General features: G+C 41.7%; 1 protein-coding gene and 1 long non-coding RNA gene across 2 annotated transcripts in view; both read left to right on the forward strand.

Moving 5' to 3' along the window:
* The window catches only part of LOC139022819 (uncharacterized), a 278818-nt gene that overhangs the window by 3163 nt on the left and 252772 nt on the right, over positions 1 to 22883 (forward strand). The gene's annotated exons all lie outside the window — the stretch shown is intronic.
* LOC111982678 (forkhead box protein N1) lies at positions 3135 to 22878 on the forward strand. The gene is made up of 9 exons (XM_024014297.2): positions 3135 to 3367; positions 11897 to 12056; positions 12941 to 13309; positions 13594 to 13701; positions 14388 to 14518; positions 17267 to 17363; positions 19428 to 19635; positions 19952 to 20254; positions 20537 to 22878. Exons 2-9 carry the CDS (start codon positions 11919 to 11921, stop codon positions 20854 to 20856), a joined length of 1674 nt encoding a protein of 557 aa, XP_023870065.1. The 5' UTR covers positions 3135 to 3367; positions 11897 to 11918; the 3' UTR covers positions 20857 to 22878.

Below are 22883 nucleotides of genomic sequence, written 5' to 3' on the forward strand. Positions count from 1 at the left end.
ATGTAACACCACTGTAAGAATGTAATATACTGTAGATAGATATGTAATATACACTGTTAGATATGTAACATACTGTAGATATGTAATACACTGTAGATATTGTATAAACATTACTGTAGTATGTAGCATACTGTAGATATGTAACACACTGTAGATATGAATCATACTGTAGATATGTAATACACTGTAGATATGTAACATACTGTAGATATGTAATACACTGTAGATATGTGAACATACGTAGATATGTAACACTGTTAGATATGTAACATACTGTAGATATGTAACATACTGTAGATATGTAACATACTGTAGATAGGTAAATATACTGTAGATATGTATACAATGTAGATATGTAAATTACTGTAGATATGTAACCATACTGTAGATATGTAATACAGAGTAGATATGTAAACATACTATGTAACATATGTAACACACTGTAGATATGTAAACATACTGTAGATATGTAAATACACTTGTAGATATGTAACATACTGTAGAATATGTTAAACATACTGTAGATATGTAACATACTGTACATATGTAATACAACTGTAGATATGTAATACACTGTGGATATGTAACATACTGTAGATATGTAACATACGTAGATGTGTAATACACTGTAGATATGTAACATACTGTAGAAATGTAACATACTGTAGATATGTAACATACTTACATATGTATACACTGTAGATATGTAACACACTGTGGATATGTACATAACGTAGATATGTAACATATGTAGATATGTAATACACTGTAGATATGTAACATTACGTAGATATGTAACATACTTGTAGATATGTAATACACTATAGATATGTAACATACTGTAGATATGTAACATACTGTAGATATGTAACATACTGTGGATATGTAAATACACTGTAGATATGTAAACACTAGATATGTAACATACTTAGATATTGTAAGATACACTGTAGATATGTAACACACTGTAGATATGTAAACATACTGTAGATATGTAATACACTGTAGATATGTAACACACTGTAGATATGGAATACACTGTAGATATGTAACACACTGTAGATATGTACACCACTGTAGATATTGTAACATACTGTAGATATGTAACACACTGTAGATATGTAACATACTGTAGATATGTAATACACTGTAGATATGTATACACTGTAGATATGTAAACACTGTAGATATGTAAACATACTGTAGATATGTAACATACTGTAGATATGTAACACATACTGTAGATAATGTAAATACACTGTAGATATGTAACAACTGTAGATATGTAACATACTGTAGATATGTAATTACACTGTGAATGATATGTAACATACTGTTAGAGTAATGTAAACACACTGTAGATATGTAACACACTGTAGATATGTAACATACTGTAGATATGTAACATACTGTAACACAAGTGGAATCCCAGGGTTGATAGGATCCTGATCTAAGGACCTTAGTTGGCTGATACAATTGTAACAAGGCACAGTGTATAATTCACTTCAAGGAAATGTCTGTTTCTTTCTAGCACCCACTACACTCTATTACCATGTAATAACATAGCAGTTACACATAGGTATATGGTCAAATTGTGTTACACGTGTTTGCGGCATCAATCGTTTCAGAGATTTGCATGAACAGTTTGTTTTGATGAGCCTGTCTGGAGCATGTGCTAAGGTGGCAACTAATGGAGAATGATTCAAGACTAGAATTCCCCCCCCCCCCCACCACCCTTCCATTGCCCGAAAATAAACAATTCTAGTAAAACAACAGCAAACAAGGACACCTCAGTGCTACAGGATGTTTTGTTTTTTTACCAAGTGGGGTTTGGTGTCATTTCAACAAGTGCCCTTTAGGACTTCTTTCCCACATTCCACCTCTTCAGAAATCCCTGTTTCTGTCAGGAGGAGCCCCCTGCAGGCTACTTGACTGCGTTGAGAGGTTGGCTGAGACCTCCCACTGTAACCTAAGATTTTATTCATCTGTAACTTATCCCTCTGTCTATCTATCAATCACCTCAGCCTGGTTTGAATTTTAAGGCAGCTGAGAGAGAGATGGAGAGAGAGAGAGGGAGGGRGAGAGAGAGGGAAGGAAAGAGAGAGAGAAGGAGGGAGGGAGGGTGTTACTTTCTTGGTTTACTTGGAGGGTAGGATAGGAATTTACCTGTATTGACATACTTCTTCCACTTCTTTCTCTTACTTTCTTTCTCTCTCTCCTTCCCCCCTCCTCCCCTTCTCTCCCTCTTTGGCTCAGGTGTTGGTCTTGATCCATCTGTCAGTATAAAAGTTTGGAAGAGGTCTTCAGCGATTCAGTCCATCATTTGCTTTCTCAATGAGAGGCTCAAAGGGTCAACCCCTCTCCTCTACCCAGCGCCACTCAGTCTATCTAAACCAACAACCACCTTGGCATGTGACCGGTCTGACAGAGTGTGACACACCTGGCACTTCTTCTCTGAGCCTGTGCCGTCTGCTCAGCACCTGACTGCCTGGCACTGCGTCCGCGACACACCTGGACACATCTGGGTACGTCTAATCCAGCAGTTTCATTCGTTAACTAATGCTATTTTATGCAGATGCATCAAAATGTCAACATTTTTAAATCTACAAAAAAATTATAAAATAATAATATATTGCCGTAGCAAATGAGAGCCCTGATGCAATCAAAGAACAGCAATTAGTGTCAATAGACCAAGCTAGATAATTGAACTAATATGCTATACAGGCTCTTATGATTGGTGCAATTACACAGGGAGAACCAGATCCTATCCTACAGGTCCTATTAATGTGGACGAGCTCTGAAACCAGGGCTTAGTACACACTCTATGCCAGTGGATAGGGGATGTGATTAAAGTGTATCTGATGCCCCATTCACACAAGTCACCTACTTCRAATCAGGTAAAGAAAGAGGGAAGGAGAGAGAGACAGAAGTGGTGACTTCAGCAGTACAGTAGCTAGGCCTTTGGAACCTGTTGTGACAGGTTTCCTTCTATGTATCTCATAGCTCTCTGCTGGGCTACTGTGGGTTGGCTGAGGGCCARACAGAAAGAGAGAAAAAGAGAGAGAGAGTGAAAGAAGAGAGAGAATGAGCATGAGATTAATGCTCTGAAGGCTGGAACCAGCCCTTCAGCTCTGCTTCCTACTACCACACTCTTCTTAGTCAATATATCTTCAACAGTATTCTTCAAAAGAAGAATCGCTCTGTTGGAAAGTGTTCCAGGTGTTTAGGCTAAACCATGTGGATTGTGTGAATCTGATCAATTCTTCTTCTTCCCCAGACTGGACTGGAATGATTGATTGTCACCACGAGATTCAAATAAGATACTGTGGCCTACTGGCAGAACAAGATTGTTGTCGAATCAAGGAGGGTGAGTTGAGCATGTCTAAATGGTCAAGGATGGGAAAAGGTTGGAAACTTTGGAGCAAATATGACGAACCTATGGCATTACACCTGTCTGTGCKTCTAATCAGCTATTGTTTCTTTATTAWGTGTGACATGCCTGTGAAATGACACTGAAAACTCATGTACGGCATGTTAAGGCCCACAAGGAGAGGACCTTGTTTGGTGGTTGTGTGTTTGCTGGGGGGACACTACTTTCAAAAGAAAAGCTGTGTCGTTGAACAAAGATGAGTCTTGTCTTCTTACCTGCAACTCTGATGTTTAGCGGCTGAAAGGGCACCGACTAACGACATTAAGCAAGCTTTAGTGGCCTTCTGGCCCTGTGTCAGCCACAATGGACTGAGTAACTACCCCTGCTGTATGATCAACTTAGCTGGTTCTGGTTCAAGTTGCTGCGAACCACAACTACCTTTGTTAATGTGCAATGGTTTTGTAAACAGTTTTCCTATTCATAGGCTTGATCAAGTTGTCCCTGATTTACTTTAAATGTATAATTTCATTACTCAAAACATTTTCTTCATATGCAATGGTGAAACACGAGGGGAGGGGAAAGTGACAAGAAGAAAGTTAGCTAGCTTGCTAACGTTAGTTAAACAGACATTACATGCATGTACAGTATTGACTGATCATGTAAGAATGCACAAACAACTTGGCTGGCTAGAACTGTAAAAGTTTCTCCCGAACAGGGACCATAACAGTCCACCATTAATTCAGACGTTTTTGGAATTCTCGCTGTGTCGCAAGGTGTTATGGGATACCCTCCCCACCAAAGGGAATGAAAAAGTATGCTCCCTTGCGTGCTTTGTTTTCCAGTACTCCCAAGTACACTTATAGAACTTGACATACTTGTCTTTTTACATTCTTATGTTTGGAATCACACTTGAAAAATKACAGTTGTCTTTCGTACTTGCTATACGCTCTAGATAGAACACAAGTATGCATTTTGGATCACTGCCAGTGTTTGTTTGTCTAAATAGTAAATGTAATGTGAGAACTAACAGGAGCGCTGTGAGTTGTATAATATGACTATCACATTGTTGACAACAGGCAAGCCAGCACTTTCACATGTAGGCATGGAGCCTGTACAGAGAGGAGAGGCTATGGGATTATGCCTTTGCCTGGTTTCATGGTCCTATCCAATGGTTTCCAGGAAAAACTTCCCCAAAATGACAAATTCCTGGTAAACAGGTTGGAGGAGCACCCTATCTAAATTCCTCCAAAAAAGCATAAACGGTGTATTCRGGAAAGTATTCAGACCCCTTGACTTTTCCCATATTTTGTTACATTACAGCCTTATTTGAATAACTTTTTTTCTTCTTATCAATCTACACACAATAACCCATAATGGCAAAGCAAAAACAGGTTATTAGAAATGTTTGCAAATGTATCCCCCCAAAAACMTGGAAATCACATTTACATAAGTATTCAGACCTTTTCCTCAGTACTTTGTTGAAGCACTTTTGGCAGCGATTACAGCCTTGAGTCTTCTTGGCACACCTGTACTTGGAGAGTTTATTCCATTCTTCTCTGCAGATCCTCTCAAGCTCTGTCAGGTAGGATGGGGCACGTCGCTGCACAGCTATTTTCAGGTCTCTCCAGAGATGTTCGATCGGGTTCAAATCTGGACTCTGGCTGGGCCACTCAAGGACATTCAAAGACTTGTATCGAAGCCACTCCTGTATTGTCTTGGCTGTGTGCATAGGGTCGTTGTCCTGTTGAACATGAACCTTCGCTCCAGTCTGAGGTCCTGAGAGCTCTGGAGCAGGTTTTCATCAAGGATCTCTCTGTACTTTGCTCCGTTCATCTTTCCCTTGATCCTGACTAGTCTCCCAGTCCCTGATGCTGAAAAACATCCCCACTCTATGCTTCACCGTAGGGATGGTGCCAGGTTTCATCCAGTCGTGATGCTTGGCATTCAGGCCAAAGAGTTTAATCTTGGTTTCATCAGTTCTGAGAATCTTCTTTCTCAATTTCTCATTTCTCAAGTCCTTTAGGTGCTTGACCATCAGGTTCTTGGTCATCTCCCTGACCAAGGCCCTTCTACCCCGATTGCTCAGTTTGGTCGGGCGGCCAGCTCTAGGAAGAGTCTTGGTGGTTCTAAACTCATTTAAGAATTAAGGATGCCACTGTGTTCTTGGGGACCTTCAATGCTGCAGAATTTTTKGGGTGCCCTTTCCCAGATCTGTTCCTCGACACGATCCTGTCTCAGAGCGTTACAGACAACTCCTTTGACCTCATGGATTGTTTTTCGCTCTGACATGCACTGTCAACTGTGGGACCTTATATAGACAAGTGTGTGCCATTCCAAATCATGTCCAATCAATTGAATTTACCACAGGTGGACTCCAATCAAATTATAGAAACATCTCAAGGACGATCAATGGAAAAAGGATGCACCTGAGCTCAATTTCGAGTCTCATAGCAAAGGGTCTGAATACTTACTTAAATAAGGTATTTCTAAAAAACTGTTTGCGCTTTGTCATAATGGGGTATTGTGTGCAGATTGATGAGGATATTTGATTATTTTATCCATTTTAGAATAAGGTTGTAACCAGTGGCGATTTTAGCATGTAAATCTTGATGGGGAAACAAACATTTTAGGGGGGGATGCATGCCAGCAAAGCCACTTCACTACACAATACAACACTAAACAATACATGAATTGCACTATAATGRTGACAAACTATGCTCACAAGCTGTTATGGCCTACATAAAGCTGTTACAACAGCAGAGTCCCAACAGCAGTCCCAACATCTTACCACTGTTACACCTGGCTACCAGCGGAGCCTTGTCTGGCAGCGAAACAGTTAATTCAGCCTAATTTACTGCCTTTAAAAAAAACATAGCTGATATGGCTGACTTGTTTAAACAAATGTGGTTTCTAATGACAATTGAGATGTACAAACTATGGCATAAGGGGACGACAAGCGGATAAGAGCCAATCCGTAAATTCGATTAAGACATTAATGAGCGAGCTAGGACGGATGTAGTCAATATAACTATTTGTTCAGCACCTTTGAAATGTACAGTAGCAGAATTCAGAACATGGGCCATTCTTACAGTGTTCTCCCTGTACACCAAGTCAGAACCATAGCATAAATAAAGGGGGCATATAAGCCGACAACAACAGCTCTTACAATATTTGATGATTACATTTTTATAAAACAGGTTATAGGCTACATGTGCACCACCAAGTCAGAACAGTAGGCAGAATTAAGAGGGGAAAATAGACCAAATTATTAGGGTGAGGCATATGGGCTACTAAAAGCTTACTACACAACATACAGTTGAAGTCGGAAGTTTACATACACCTTAGCCAAATACATTTAAACTCAGTTTTACACAATTCCTGACACTTAATCCTARTAAAAATGCCATGTCTTAGGTCAGTTAGGATCACCACTTTATTTTAAGAATGTGAAATGTTAGAATAATAGTAGAGAGAATGATCTATATCAGCTTTTATTTCTTTCATCACATTCCCAGTGGGTCAGAAGTTTACATACACTCAATTAGTATTTGGTAGCATTGCCTTTAAAATGTTTAACTTGGGTCAAACGTTTCAGGTAGCCTTCCACAAGCTTCCCACAATAAGTTGGATGAATTTTGGCCCATTCCTCCTGACAGAGCTGGTGTAACTGAGTCAGTGTTTGTAGGCCTCCTTGCTCGCACACGCTTTTTCAGTTCTGCCCACAAATTTTCCATAGGATTGAGGTCAGGGCTTTGTGATGGCCACTCCAATACCTTGACGTTGTTGTCCTTAAGCCATTGCCACAACTTTGGAAATATGCTTGGGGTCATTGTCCATTTGGAAGACCCATTTGCGACCAAGCTTTAACTTCCTGACTGATATCTTGAGATGTTGCTTCAATATACCACATAATTTCCCTCCCTTATGATGCCATCTATTTTGTGAAGTGCACCAGTCCCTCCTGCAGCAAAGCACCCCCACAACATGATGCTGCCACCCCCGTGCTTCACGGTTGGGATGGTGTTCTTCGGCTTGCAAGCGTCCCCCTTTTCCTCCAAACATAACGATGGTCATTATGGCTAAACAGTTCTATTTTAGGACATTTCTCCAAAAAGTACGATCTTTGTTCCCATGGCAGCTGAAAACCGTAGTCTGGCTTTTTTATGGTGGTTTCGGAGCAGTGGTTTCTTCCTTGATGAGCGGCCTTTCAGGTTATGTCGATATAGGACTCATTTTAATTGGATATAGATACTTTTGTCCCTGTTTCCTCCAGCATCTTCACAAGGTCCTTTGCTGTTGTTCTGGGATTGATTTGCACTTTTCGCACCAAAGTACGTTAATCTCTAGAAGACAGAATGCGTCTCCTTCCTGAGTGGTATGACTGCTGCGTGGTCCCATGGTGTTTATACTTGCGTACTATTGTTGACAGATGAACGTGGTACCTTCAGGCGTTTGGATAAACCAGACAAGGATGAACCAGACTTGTGGAGGTCTACAATTTTGTTTCTGAGGTCTTGGCTGATTTCTTTTGATTTTCCCATGATGTCAAGCAAAGAGGCACTGAGTTTGAAGGTAGGCCTTGAAATACATCCACAGGTACACCTCCAATTGACTCAAATTATGTCCATTAGCCTATCAGAACCTTCTAAGGCCATGACATAATTTTCTGGAATTTTCCAAGTGTATGTAAACTTCTGACCCACTGGAATTGTGATACAGTGAATTATAAGTGAAATAATCTGTCTGTAAACAATTGTTGGAAAAATGACTTATGTCATGCACAAAGTAGATGTCCTATCCGACTTGCCCAAACTATAGTTTGTTAACAAGAAATTTGTGGAGTGGTTGAAAAACGAGTTTTAATGACTCCAATCTAAGTGTATGTAAACTTCCGACTTCAACTGTACACTTACTATTACTTTCTTAGCTACAGTATACATTTCTCATTTTTATTTAACCTTTATTTAACGAGGAAAGTCAGTTAAGAACAAATTCTTATTTTTAACTGACTTACCTAGTTAAATAAAGGAAAAATAATAAAATTAGCTTTTTAAAATGATAAACTTGGATTAGCTAACACAACGTGTCATTGGAACACAGGAGTGATGGTTGCTAATAATGGGCCTCTGTACGCCTATGTAGATATTCCATAACAAATCTGCCGTTTCCAGCTACAATAGTCATATACAACATTAACAATGTGGGCTGGAACAAGGCTTTTGTTCCAGCCCAGCTCTAACACACCTGATTCATCACATCAACTAATCATGATCTTCAATTTAGACTTGTATTAGTTGAAACAGGTGTGTTAGTGCTGAGTCAGAAGTTGCCCACCCCTGTGTTACTGTCTGTGACATGACATGTAGGAGCATAGAGATACTGCACAGAAGCTTATAACATCTGTGATGGATGACTTGGAATGTCAACAGGTCACAAAACTGTAAGTGAAGTGAACRAGGGTTAAGTCCCCAGTATTCGTTCTTTGAGATGATATTAGTTTTCTCCCCTCATCTCACTGCTGGCACTCTGGGCTTCAGTTATAACAACACAACTCAGGAACCGACAGATCAAAGGAGATGAAAATAAGTACTTCCTAATTACACGATGGATGAAAGTGAAAAAGTAGACTTTCTTGGTCCATTAGAACTGCCAGTCAAGGTGAGGGTTAGTTATGGCAACATCTCAACACTGGGACAGCTGAAACATGCTCAGAAACAAACCCACTTGGGTTCAAATACTATTTGAAATCTTTAAAATACTTTGAGCGTCTGCTCTAGCTTGCCCTGAGTGCCAGATGGGTGGGTTTTACAGTTTTGGGACTATTCTATTGGTCCATTAAGCAAGGCATGCTCAATCAAGCACAGATAAAGTATTCATAATGATTTCAAATACCATTTGAACCCAGGTCTGTCAGGAACCAGCACACCGTTCAGCTTTAGAAGAGCTTTAAAGAGGAATTGGACACTTAAAGGAAAACCACCACCACTAAACACTGGTGTATCAAATTATTCACATACATATTTTTGTCTTTAAATCAGATGGGAACCATTCATTCATACATTTTGGCTCCTGAATTGTGGGAATATCCTCAGGACAAACTGTGGACATTTTGATACCTGATTTTTAATGGGTCGTTTTTTCTAGGGTTATGATAACATGGCAGACTGGTGCCATTCCTTTTCCCATGTCAACTCACAGACAATGGCAGCGTTTGTTCATCTGAATGGCACATACTGTACATTTGTTAGTATTAGCTTCTGGTTGTGGAGACCATTATCAGTACACAGTTCCTAGAGTCAAATCATTTAGACATTAAGGTTAATTGTGAAGATGTATTGCAGTATATTGGTTAGTTCCCAGAGTCTAACGAAGGACCCTGCTGTTACATAGCAAGTGCACTTCACCTATGTCATAAAGGTCCAGCCCTTTTGTCAGAGGTCACAGTATGCTTACAAACAGGGATGTCACACTATAGTCCTCAACCGTCCACAGATCCCGCTCCACCTTAAATCCAGTTAACCATCTTTGGCCAAAGAAATGGCAGCACAGCGATTTTTTTTCTTGATTAGTTATTCTTCCTCGTCAGTGCAACTCCAAACGGCCAATCAGAGGTTTGAGTCAAACAGGTCAAAAGTCAAAGGAGCTGTTGCTGCAACAGAACAAAGGCTGTCTCAACTCTGACATCTCACTTCCTTATTACTCCTGTATGAAAACTTCCACAATATCTCTCTATCTTTCTCTCTCTCTCTCTGTCTCGCTCTCTACATCTCTGAATCGAGTCGCCATCAATAATTGTGGATCACTGGCCGTGACCCCACTCTCCGAGGGTGTCTCGGGGAGTTGGGATAAGCAAAAAACACATTTTAATGTTACACCTCTTACACAAGTACAGGTTCCCCACATGTACATGCAGGTAAGCAGGGGAAATATAAGCACCCTCAATTTGACCTTTTTCACAAACACACACACACACACACACACACACACACACACATACACACACCACACACACCACACACACACACACACACACACACACACACACACACACACACACACACACACACACACACACACACACACACACACACACACACACACACACACACACCACACACACACACCACACACACACACACCACACACACCACACACAAGCACAACACAAGGGTCTTGCATTCACCCTTCAACCCACCTCAGCAATAGCTGGTTTTGAGTGACCTAATCTTCACAGTTTGTTGCCCATTTTAATGAGCTTTGAGGAGTGTGTGTGTGTATGTGTGCGTGCGTGCGTGCAAATATGTGTGTGTATGAGGTTACCCTTCCTGGTAACTTTTGCCACGTGCCTCACACCTCTGCTGATAACAGAACTGTAAACTGATGAAGATGGAAGAGCACCTTGCCTCCTTCCATAGAGTCCTAGACAAAATGTTTCTCCATTTAAAGTGCTTCTTAGACTTAATCTGTGTCCGGGAAACTGTTCCATCGAACCTAAAGTACCCACACCTGTACACTTAAAGATCACGTACTGTATCGCTCCTAGTCTTGTACAATGATAACTCAGAGATGCCCAGAAGACCACTGAGATGTTACAATGGGGTTAAGTGCTGTAGCCTACCTGAAAGGTACATTCATACTATGAATGACCCAGACTGAAGGATACAATAAAAATATAATGTAATGCATGGATGGCACTGGTAAGCATCAACCACAAAGAGATGAATCATACAAGCCACTGTGCAAACAGTACATGTCATGGACCTGTGAAAGCTAGTCATTTCCAATTAATTTCCAATTCCAAATCACATAGAGAAAAAACACAGGGAATGGGATTGTGACTCATAACACACATGTTGAGCTACACTGAGTGTACAAAACATAGACTGACCACAGAGACTGACCAGGTAAATCCAGGTGAAAGCTATGATCCCTTTATCAGTGTAGATGAAGGGGAGGAGACAGGTTAAAGAAGGATTTTTAAGCCTTGAGACAATTCAGATATGGATCATGTATATGTGCCATTCAGAGRGTGAATGTGCAAGAAAAAATATGTAAGTGTCTTTGAATGGGGTGTGGTCGTAGGTGTCAGGCTCAGTTTGAGTGTGTCAAGAATTGCAACGCTGCTGGGTGTTTCATGCTCAACAGTTTCCTGTGTGTATCAAGAATGGTCCACCACCCAAAGAACACCTTGTAGAGTCCATGCCCTGATAAATTGAGKCTGTTCTGAGGGCAAAAGGGGGTGCAACTCAACATTAGGAAGGTGTTCCTAAGGTTTTGTACAATCAGTGTATATCACACCCCAAACTCAAACATGTTTGAGGGGCGGCAGGTAGCCTAGTGGTTAGAGCGTTGGACTAGTAACCGAAAGGTTGCAACATTGAATCCATTGAAAATCTGTCATCCTGCCCCTGAACAAGGCAGTTAACCCACTGTTCCTAGGCTATCATTGAAAATAAGAATTTGTTCTTAACTGACTTGCCTAGTAAAATAAATAAATAAAAATATATATTTTCCTCCCGGGTGCAGATTTCTTTCTAGGCACACTATCATGTCTACAGACTCTCCCAGCTCCACATTTACACCCAGTGCCAACAGGTTCCTGACAACGACACCAGCCCCTCAGACCTCCTCCCTACGCCCCTCTGAGCCTCCAGGGTTCTCCTTCCAGCAGATGGCGCACTCACAGGTACCAGAATCCACTGAAAACTGTTTCTTTTAAAGTTGCACCCATTTTCACCCAGAAACAATCCAGATGTTAGCCATGGGCATGGAAACACTCTCTCCATTTTGATCTCGCCCAAAGCCATGCATGCTTTAACCATCTAATCTCCTTTCCTGCACCTGCATTAGGCTACTGTTCCTCCAGTGGTAMTTCCAGAATCCACACTGTGATCTTAGTGCATTAGCCCTTAGCTGTTTGACTAACCAAACCTCAGTGCAAGTAGTATTTGTTATCTTTCAAATACTTTGAGCATTTGCTTCAGCCTGCTTGGAGTGGTAGATGGACAGGTTTTGAAAAATGTACCCTTTTTTGGTTCCATTGGATACTTTTCATTTGTCATTTTCATTGGTTCCAGTGTGCCAGATAAAGTATTTGAATGAAAATGAATACTGTTTGAACCCAGGTCTGCTTGCAACAGAGAGATTGTTTATGAGTGAATCTAAAAGGATGTAAACTATCTACCTATCGCACACACAGGACCTTTTCAAGGACAAGATGCCCTGAAGGAAATGTGTTAAGTTTTATCCTGACATTAATCACGTTCCTCTTCTTTTGGACTAATTAATTACCCACCCTTGGGGCAGTAATATCTATCTAGAGATCAAAATACGACCACACCCCCCCTGAAACAGGCATGATGTGTTTAAACAGAAATAATGTCTGCGTCCCAAATACCACCCTATTCCCTAATAGGATGCCACTTGGGACACAGACAATGCCAGGAGATAAAATGTAGGTGATTGTTGGCTATTTCCACTTGCATTGTTTTATGATTGCAGATGCTAGCCAGGAGATTCTGGACGTTGCTAAATAACCAGCTTAGAAATTGTATATTCATCTCCCCTCAGTGTGAGGAGAGCAGTTCTGTGTCATTTACCACTGCCCAGCGCGAGAGAGAGAGTGCCACCTACAGACAGAGAAATGCCGCTGCAGAGAGCTGCAGGAGGCACAGCGTTGATGGAGCCATGGTGGGACAGAGTCAAAGGTCAAACTTAGTGTCAGGATCGGCTGACCGCTTCCACCCCTACCGACATCAGTTCAGCGATGATGGGGTTGGCACCGGTTGCCTGGCCCCTGGTGCCCCTGGGTCTCGTACCTTCGTCTGTCTCAGAGAGGTAGAGGCTCCAGATAGCTTCGTTGCCACACGCACATCTACCAGTGAGGAACAGACATCCTGGGATCCATACAACGGGAGTTTCCAGGCTTCCAGACTGATGGTATGATACAGTGATACKCATACTCTAAATGGCTATTCATTCTTCGTACACGCCACCAGATGAACTGTAGTACCATACCCAGGTGTACATGGCCATCGGGGAGAGCCCCACATGTGCAAGTAATTCCCCATAGACAGATCTCTCATACACACCTACAGCTCCTATCCACCCACCCACCCACCCACCCACACATCACGTTGATACTAGTGCTGCCAATGAGTTTTCTCAGATTTCATCACTTGAATCATGCTATTATCTTCATTCATTCCCTTCATTCAACACAGCAGGGCTCCCAGTGCTCTTACACAGAACCACCGGATGCACCCGAAGAACCTTCCTGCTTCCTGTCCCAAGGCCACGCCTCCTACAGCCCCCTAGCCCCGCTTCCGCAGGTGAGTGGGCAGGACCAAAGTACAGGGTGAGGTGATAACTTAAGGGGGAGTTTCTTAGAGGAGCTTATCTCAATGGAGTGATTTTGGAATTGCACAGAAAATAAGGTCAGTGGTAAACACAGGCTTAGGAGATCTTATAGTATATGTTTTGTTCTATGAGATAATCTTMATCTGCTAACGTAAACATTTTTGAATTTTGAAGCATTTATGTAATCGAAACAAGCACACAAAGCACTTAAGGCTTCATAATTCATTAATGTCATGTTTACTGATTAATATTCTCTCAAAGAACAAAACTAATTTCTGTTTTTTAGGACTACAAACTGGCAACCTCTTTTTGTTTGGGTGGAATTTTGGCGCTGTATAGGTTGATTGACATAGAAACCACCTACGGTACTGCATATCTTTCCTATTAGGTGTGTATTCTACTGSATATCTTTCCAAGGATTAGTGCCACTCTGCCAAATACCTTGTCAAACACCTTGCCAAGGAAAATAACACTTTGCCAACAGGGCTTGATTATATCATACCGTGAACTTGTTTACAGTTGTAGGCTTTGCAGCACACAGCTGTGCGGTTTGGAAAAACCTCACTGTGTACACACTCTGTTGCTAAAGTAATACAAGTTTTGCTGTAACAATGTGTGTGTACGTATGTGCGTGTGTTCGTGTGTGTGTTCTCTCCAGTTCTCACCAGGTGTGTATTCTACCAGTGGACAATCCAAAAGTTCTCAGTATTCTCTCCAGTGCCTCTCCACTCCAACCCATCAGGACAGTAGCATGCAGTCCCTCTTCCCCAAGCCCATCTACTCATACAGGTGAACACTGTCGTGACGTGACTATCATTCATCTAATGACTGTTATTTATTTTGTCAACTAACTATGTTTAATTGTACCTCAATTAAATTGATMATGTAACAATTAATTCATTAGAAATTTGGGGCACCATGGAGTTAGGTTGTTTAATGTTAATGTTTAATGTTTAATGTTAAGTTGTTTAWTGACTTACCACCTCCCAAATTAAACTCTACAGATATGTAGATATCTCTTACATCAATAACAGTCAATTATGAATTATTACCTCATCAGTCCCATTCCGAACGTTGCATAATCCTTGGATCAACGAGAACCCTAGCCCTTCTGAATATTCAGTACTACACAAATTGATTTAATCATTTATTTACTAACTAACTAAATAATAACACAGAATACACATACACACTTACATGAGATAAAAGTCCCTAGTGGACTGACATGATATGACGGCTTGTTACATATATGGAGAGGGAGGGGTAGGTAAAGAGAGGGAGAGACAAAGAGTCAACTTATCGTTGTTACATTTGGAACCTACACTCAAAGGAATAGTAATACTTTGCACATGAACCACCGCTCACTCGGATAAGAAGTACAATATATACATTTACGCATAGCTGTCCTTGATCGTCGTCTATCTCTGTTGAACTCGATGACTCCTATGGTGAATTTGTCGATGGGTGTAAGGTTCTGGTTTGTCCACCAGAGGTCACAATGTCTTTTGTAGAGCTTCACTGGTAGTGGAGTGGTAGAATAGATACTTCAGATGTGCCAATGGTTGTCTGAGAGGGACCTATTCCTTCCCCTCGTGTCTTTGATCAAATGTCCTAGACTACTTTACATGCCAGCTGCAGACTGGTAAATGCTACGGTCTAGTGAGTTTCTTCTTCTTGTGTAGAGATTGAGAGTTTCAGAGTTTCACCATTTCAAACGTATGGACTACCGTCTCACATTTTCTGGTCTGTAGAGTTTAAACCATTTGTCACGTTTAGCTCACGCTGTACGTTGGCTGGTCTCGTAATGGTCTGAAGGCTGATTATTCAGGTTCAGGCTCCCGACCACGTTACACGCCAGCAGCAACCCGGCATGTTTTGGTCTAATGTAAATTTAGTTTCCAAGGCTTTTATCCTTGGGTAAAAAGGGGGGCATTCCATCACGCCGACACAATGTCTGTCATCACTTGGGCGTGGTTACTGACTGGGCACACGTTTATATGAAAAACAATTAGCTCATTTAGAAGGCTAAAATCACATCACTATCTTCACAAAACTGTTCTCATATTTAATCATATATTTTACATATTTAGATGTAAACTTGATACATAGAATACGTACACTTTCAGAGTTACAAAAACTATACCATCCTTCAGGACATCACAAAATAATAAACAATATGACATGATTATTCTTTAGATCCCCACTGATCATTCTTAACATTCCTCTCTTATAAATATTGTTCCCATATTCACTTTCTGGACAAAAAGGTTTTGGCGGCAAAAGTCTCTCTCTACACAAAGCACATTCCAACCTTGCTACTAGAGAGCCAGAAGGAGAGTTCTCTCTCCCTTAATTTATGACAGGGTGTGAAGGTGTCAAAACCAGCCCAATCCGTGAGCCATTTGCCAAGCTGATCTGGCACCTTTGATCCTCACCCAGGAAAGAGTCATGACAGCACCCTACTTCGATACTCCATACATGTGCATAATCACAATCTTTTACCAACCTGTACAATCAGATTTTGGACTTTGGTGCAGCATTAATTATATACTAAAGACCTTATTCAATCAAGACCTTATTTAATCAGACCCATTTCATCACTCTTCTTTCTCTACATGTTTGAAATAATGTTTATAAGGTGAAACAAAAAGAAGTTGAGCTGTTAGCATGTCAGTTCTTTAATAACCCCTAAAACCAGTTTACCAGTTTGGATTGAAAGTGAACCCAAGTATTCGGTGTTCAGCTATGATTTCAGTTAGTTTCTGCACATTTTGTACTCTGGTCCTCTGAGGACCAGATGGTATATATTTCAATAATGATTTAACCTAAACTACTTTCAAGTATCAATGTTACATAATACAAATTATCCCTCAGGCTTGCAGGTGTGAGGTGGATGGGGTGTGTGTGTGTGTGAGGTGGCCCATGCCCTAGATCTTCACTGGTTCTGCATACACAGCACAGCCTCTTATTCAAACCCACTACGGAAGACCATTCGTGCTTTTATTTACGATAATGTCAATTCTACTGTATCTACTATGCTTATTTTCAGACGTTTTCCTCAAAGACTGAAATAGTGTAATAATAACAACGTGAATGTCCTTGTTTCCTTTTAGTGTTTTGTGGATGTCATCATGAATCCTTGTCATGAATGTACACTCGTAGAAAAGAATATGCTATCTAGAACCTTAAAGGGCTGTCCCCATAGGAGAACCCTTAGAATAACCCTTTTTGATTCCATGTAGAACCCTTTCTACAGACGGTTCCACATGGAGCCCAAAAGGGCTCTAACTGGAATCAAAAAGGGTTTTACCTGGAACCAAAAAGGGTTATTCAAAGAGTTCCCCTATGCCTACGGGGACAGTCGATGAACCCTTTTGGAACCCTTTTTTCTGAGATTGTAGTGTATATGAAAGGGAGAAACAACACTGTGATGTTAAATAATAAAATGTAATATACGTAATAATAAATATAATAATAATATAAATTGACTACATCTGATTGACTACACTGACTACAATGTTTGTCTTCTATCCATAGCATCCTGATCTTCATGGCTCTGAGGAACAGTAAGACAGGGAGTCTCCCGGTTAGTGAGATCTACAGGTTCATGACTGAACACTTCCCCTACTTCAAGGTACAGCAGGAGGACATTATAACTTCTCACTGACCCAACAGTCATCTCTGTTTCATTATTCTCATCCTATGTATTTTATCTGTGCAATGTCACAGGCAGAGTTGTTATAACCATTGCTATAAATCATGCACTGAGAAATTGTATGAACTTTGCATCACCTAACTTTCCAAAACAGACACATAAGTGTGTTATGCATTGGGCATAACCACACTTGTAAAGTAAATACCCTGTAGTATTTACATGTGGTTTAAAAGACTCAATCACTGAGAGATCAACGCCTGTTGATCTTCAATCCTGTCTTATCTGGCGATAAGCCCTTTATAGAAAGACATGGATAGGGAGAGAGAGATGGACAGAGCGAGAGAAAGAGAGAGTGATATCAAAAGAGAGAGAGAGAAACCCTATATTTTCTTTAGACATTGGAAGGATTGGCTCTACCACCTAGCAGTCTCCAGATCTCCTGGCAAGCCTCCATAGATGAATGATGAATGATACTGTAATAGTGTATATAGATTCAACAGTGTGCCAAAGCAGAAGCAGCCATAGGCTAGCCTCTTCCCCAGCCGTTTGTTAAGCATCATCGACCCCTACCTATTCCATAGAGAATACAGGCGTGGCCTATAGGACMTAGTCAAAAGTAGTGCACTAGGTAACAGGGTGCCATTTGGGACATAGCCAGTGTTTAACAAGGCTAACCGTGGGCCACCCCGGCTGATTCCCGTTAGGGCTTGATCAGTGTCTTCCCATCCATCCCAGTGGTTATAGACCCATGAAATGGTTGGCTGTTTGTTGGCTGGCTGTTTATAGGAGGAGGTGGAGGAAGGTGCAATGTGGCATTGCAACAGCTTTGGCTCCTCTCCAGCCACACATACAGTAAGACCTTTGACTGAGAGACTACCTCGGGGGGTGTGTGTGCATGTGAGTGTGCACGTGTGTGTGTGTGTGTGTGTGTGTGTGTGTGTGGGTTGTGTGTGTGTGTGTGTGTGTGTGTGTGTGTGTGTGTGTGTGTGTGTGTTGTGTGTGTGTGTGTGTGTGTGTGTGTGTGTGTGTGTGTGTGTGTGTGTGTGTGTGTGTGTGTGTGTGTGTGTGTGTGTGTGTGACATGCACTCACACTGCTTTGGTTCCTCTTGACTTTTGACTTGATTTGAATTACTTAATTGGTTAGGGTTTTGGCAGTTGAAACAATAACTCAGTGTTCTGCCCGCCCCTGTTTGGGGTAAAAAGCTGAGGGATGGGGCTGGACAGAGCTCTGGATGCAAGGTGTATATTGTTTGTTTACATTTAATGTTCACAAACAGTGGAGTAAAAACAAGCATATATTTTGGGTTCTGAACTAACTTATAAGTTATATTCTTCAAGATCAGTGGGTAACACAGGAGGTTGGTGGCATCTTAATTGGGAGGACGGGCTAGTGGTCATTTGTGCCGTTCCAGCCATTATTGTGAGCTGTCCTCCCCATAGAAGCCTCCACTGATGGGTAAATATCATTAATTGAAAAGTCCAAAAACGGATACGTCAATCGCAGATAGTGTCACAACTTCCACCGAAGTCATTTCCTCTCCTTGTTCGGGCGGCGTTTCGGTGGTTGGCGTCACCGGTCTTCGAGCCATCGTCGATCCCTTTTCATTTTCCATTGTTTTTGTCTTGTTCCTACACAACCTGGTTTCCATTTCCTCATTATTTGTTGTGTATTTAACCCTCTGTTCCCCCCATGTCTTTGTGTGGAATTGTTTGTTGTAAGTGCTTGTGCACATGTTTACTGGTGCGCGTCGGGTTTTTGTATTTTTATGCCGTTGGTTTTTGGATTAAACTGCTCCGGCTACTACCTAGTTCTGCTCTCCTGAGTCTGACTTCCCTGCCACCAGTTACGCACCCCTTTACAGATAGCCCCTTTAAGGAATAAATAAATGTTAAATATACTTCAAAGCAATACCTTGATTATTTACATACAAACTGTACAATAGTATATTGAAATTGAAAAATTTAAGAGAACAAAAAGTATCCCATGGAAAATGTAAAAATACACTGTTACTGTGAGTTTTTCCTCTCCTTTCTGTCTCTCAGACAGCTCCAGATGGATGGAAGAACTCGGTCCGCCACAACCTGTCTCTGAATAAGTGCTTTGAGAAGGTGGAGAATAAGATTGGCAACTCTTCCCGTAAGGGCTGCCTGTGGGCCCTCAACCCAGCCAAGATAGAGAAGATGCAGGAAGAGCTACACAAGTGGCGCCGTAAAGACCCCCTCACTGTCCGCAAGAGCATGGCCAGACCAGGTACTGTAGGTGGTCCATACATCACAGACCAGAACTCCCCTTAGACCTGGGCTATGTTTTATTTGCGCCTCCTCAAAGTTCGGATGCCAGTATTTTAGGTGGAGGGTAAGCTTGGCAATTCTCAGGTCCGTCATGGCATAAATGACACCCTAAATAAGATGCTGTTACATACAGGGTATTTTACCTTTGAGACTGAGCAACTCCAGCGTTCTGGTGATTCTATCTACTCAGCCTTTTTGGCAGCTGTTACAGGAGATAAGTGCAAGGTCATCTCAATTTACCCACAGTCTCTCTCTCTCTTTCTCTGTTTTCTCAGAGGACCTGGATCGCCTGTTGGGGGAAAGACCAGAGAAGCTGAAATCTTTACCTTCTTACCACAACCAAATCCCTACCCCTTCCTCCTTCACATCCCATCCTCCAGAGCCCTGTCACCCTCTTCGACTTCCCCTCTACCCCCACGTCCCCCCTCCCTCCCTGACAGTCCAACAGCACCCCACATTCACCTGCCCTCCACCCCCCTTCTCCTTCTACTCCCCCTGCAGACAGCAGCCTCCATCGGGAATCCCCCCCAATGTGGGTACCCTGGGTTCCCCTCTGGGCGGGGCAGACACCCCCCACTGTAGCGCGCCACATACAGGCAGAGTATGATGTTGGGCCCAGGAGCATACAGGAGCTACAGCTAAGATGAAGATGCTAGTAAACTGATTTCGACCGCTCACTCCGCTTGAACTGACCTAAGCTTCCACGGTGAGAACCGAGAGAGAGAGGAGAAAGAGGAGAGATAAGAGCAGTGACGACTCGCACCGGCTAATACTACAACGACAGAGAGGAACATATCAGGGAAAGTTAGCTTTTATACAATCTACAACAAGATTTACAACCTTGTTCACTCTCCTCTCAGGTTACTTGTGGGACGAGCTGAGAGAGGACAGCCTGGCTCCTGATTCGCTGGTGGTAATCAGCCCCTCCCTGTCCCCATCCTCTTCCCAGCCAACACACCTCCTCCTGGGGTCCAGTCTGAGGAGCACCGGTCCTGTCAACCAGACATCAGAGTGGATCTCCGACGGGCTGGGGAAGGAAGATGAGGAGGAGATGGGAGGAGGATGTGGAGGTCCATCAGACCTACATATTAATGGACAGTACCACACAGCCTACCCAGGTGTGGAGAGCTTGGCTGGTTACCTCACTTCTATGGGGAACACCCCCATACCTTTGCTTTGAAGCCCAGGAATAGGGCTCCCTTCGTGGAATAGCTCACAAAGACCTCCCCCCTGGACCTCTAGAACAACTCAAGACTGTGGTTGTGAAGGTCAAGACTTATCACAAAGGGCTCAGTTTGAAAGTGAATGTAGCAATGATCACAATCAAATGTCATATTTTGCTCTGCTTTGAACATGCAGAGCACGTTGACTCAATTTGTCGACAATGAGTCTGAAGAGAATGGGGGAGTCTGAGTTCAGATTTGATCATAACCGCGTAAAAAATATGTTGTTATTCATAACAATGACTTTGGCTGGGTCAAAGTCAAGACTTGACATTCATGAGAATGAATGTATCCAAAAGCTCATGACACACCTGACTGTTCAGTGATTAAGAGTAGAGTGCAGTATGACCTAACTCCACACAAGATGGCAGCAAAGAGCTGTAGAGCTGTAGTTACTGGGAACTTTAAAGTTGTAGACAGAAATACAGCACTAATCACATTTTTTCCGTATTCTACACTACAGAGAATCATATATGTTCTACACAAAACATTTCTATGTTGAACATTCTGTGAAGTCGCATTCTCCTGAATAAGCCCCCTGGTGTGATATGTTCCCACTATTGCAATTAGCCTTTTATACAGCTTATGGTGACAAGAGATGATTCAAGCCAGTTGTTTTTTAGCTCAAAGCTAATGAATACAATTACAAAATGTGTCTTAGCATAATTTCTTATACGAAACAGGGAACATACTCACTGTTTACTCAATTCATTTTGCTTTATAGAAATAGTTTTCAAAGCTTTATAGCTAAATTACCATTGAGGATGGAAGTCAATATCAAGGCAGAGCCAGACGACTGTTCTCAGGCTTTCATCTGGTTCCTGCAGGCACTATCTCATAATAAAAATAAAATCACCTTACCAGACACAWTTTTTGAGAGTGTATTTTAGTCAAGGCATGTGTGAAAAGCCCCTTTTTCTTGTATGACTTAACTGAGTATATAGTAAACTGTTTTTGATTTATAGCGCTTGAATTCATTCATGAATTTATATTCTAGTCTAGACAATTGTTCTGTGTCTATCTATGCAATTCCCTTCTTCTAATTTCTGTCACAGATCTATCCAGTCATTGTAAAACAACATTTGTTATACAGTGCATTCGGAAAGTATTCAGACCCCTTGACGTTTTCCACATTTTGTTACGTTACAGCCTTATTCTAAAATGGATTAAATAAATAAAAATTCTCATCAATCTACACACAATACCCCATAATGATAAAGCGAAAAACAGTTTATATTTTATTTATTAAAATAAAAAACAGAAATACCTCACGTCTGGAGGAAACCTGCTACCATCCCTACAGTGAAGCATGGTGGTGGCAGCATCACGCTGTGGGTACGTTTTTTAGCGGCAGGGACTGGGAGACTAGTCAGGATCAAGGGAAATATGAACGGAGCAAAGTACAGAGATCCTTGATGAAAACTTGCTCCAGAGCGCTCAGGACCTCAGACTGGGGCAAAGGTTCGCCTTCTAACAGGACAACAACCCTAAGCACACAGCCAAGACAACTCAGGAGTGGCTTCGGGACAAGTCTCTGAATGTCCTTGAGTGGCCCAGCCAGAGCCCGGACTTGAACGCGATGGAACATCTCTGGAGACCTGAAAATAGCTGTGCAGCGACGCTCCCCATCCAACCTGACAGAGCTTGAGAGGATCTACAGAGAAGAATGGGAGAAACTCCCCAAATACAGGTGTGCCAAGCTTGAAGCATCATACCCAAGAAGACTCGACGCTGTGATCGATGCCAAAGGTGCTTCAATAAAGTACTGAATAAAGGGTCTGAATACTTATGTGATATTTGAGTTTTTATTTCTAAAACCTGTTTTTGCTCGTCATTATGGGTTATAGTGTGTAGATTGATGAGGGAAAAAAAACTATTGAATCCATTTTAGAATAAGGCTGTAACGTATCAAAATGTGGAAAAAGTCAAGGGGTCTTGAATAATTTCCGAATGCACTGTGATTGGCTGTTCCCACATATCATCA

Source organism: Salvelinus sp. IW2-2015, linkage group LG22, assembly GCF_002910315.2.
Source record: "Salvelinus sp. IW2-2015 linkage group LG22, ASM291031v2, whole genome shotgun sequence".
In the NCBI taxonomy this organism is placed as follows: Eukaryota; Metazoa; Chordata; class Actinopteri; order Salmoniformes; family Salmonidae; genus Salvelinus; species Salvelinus sp. IW2-2015.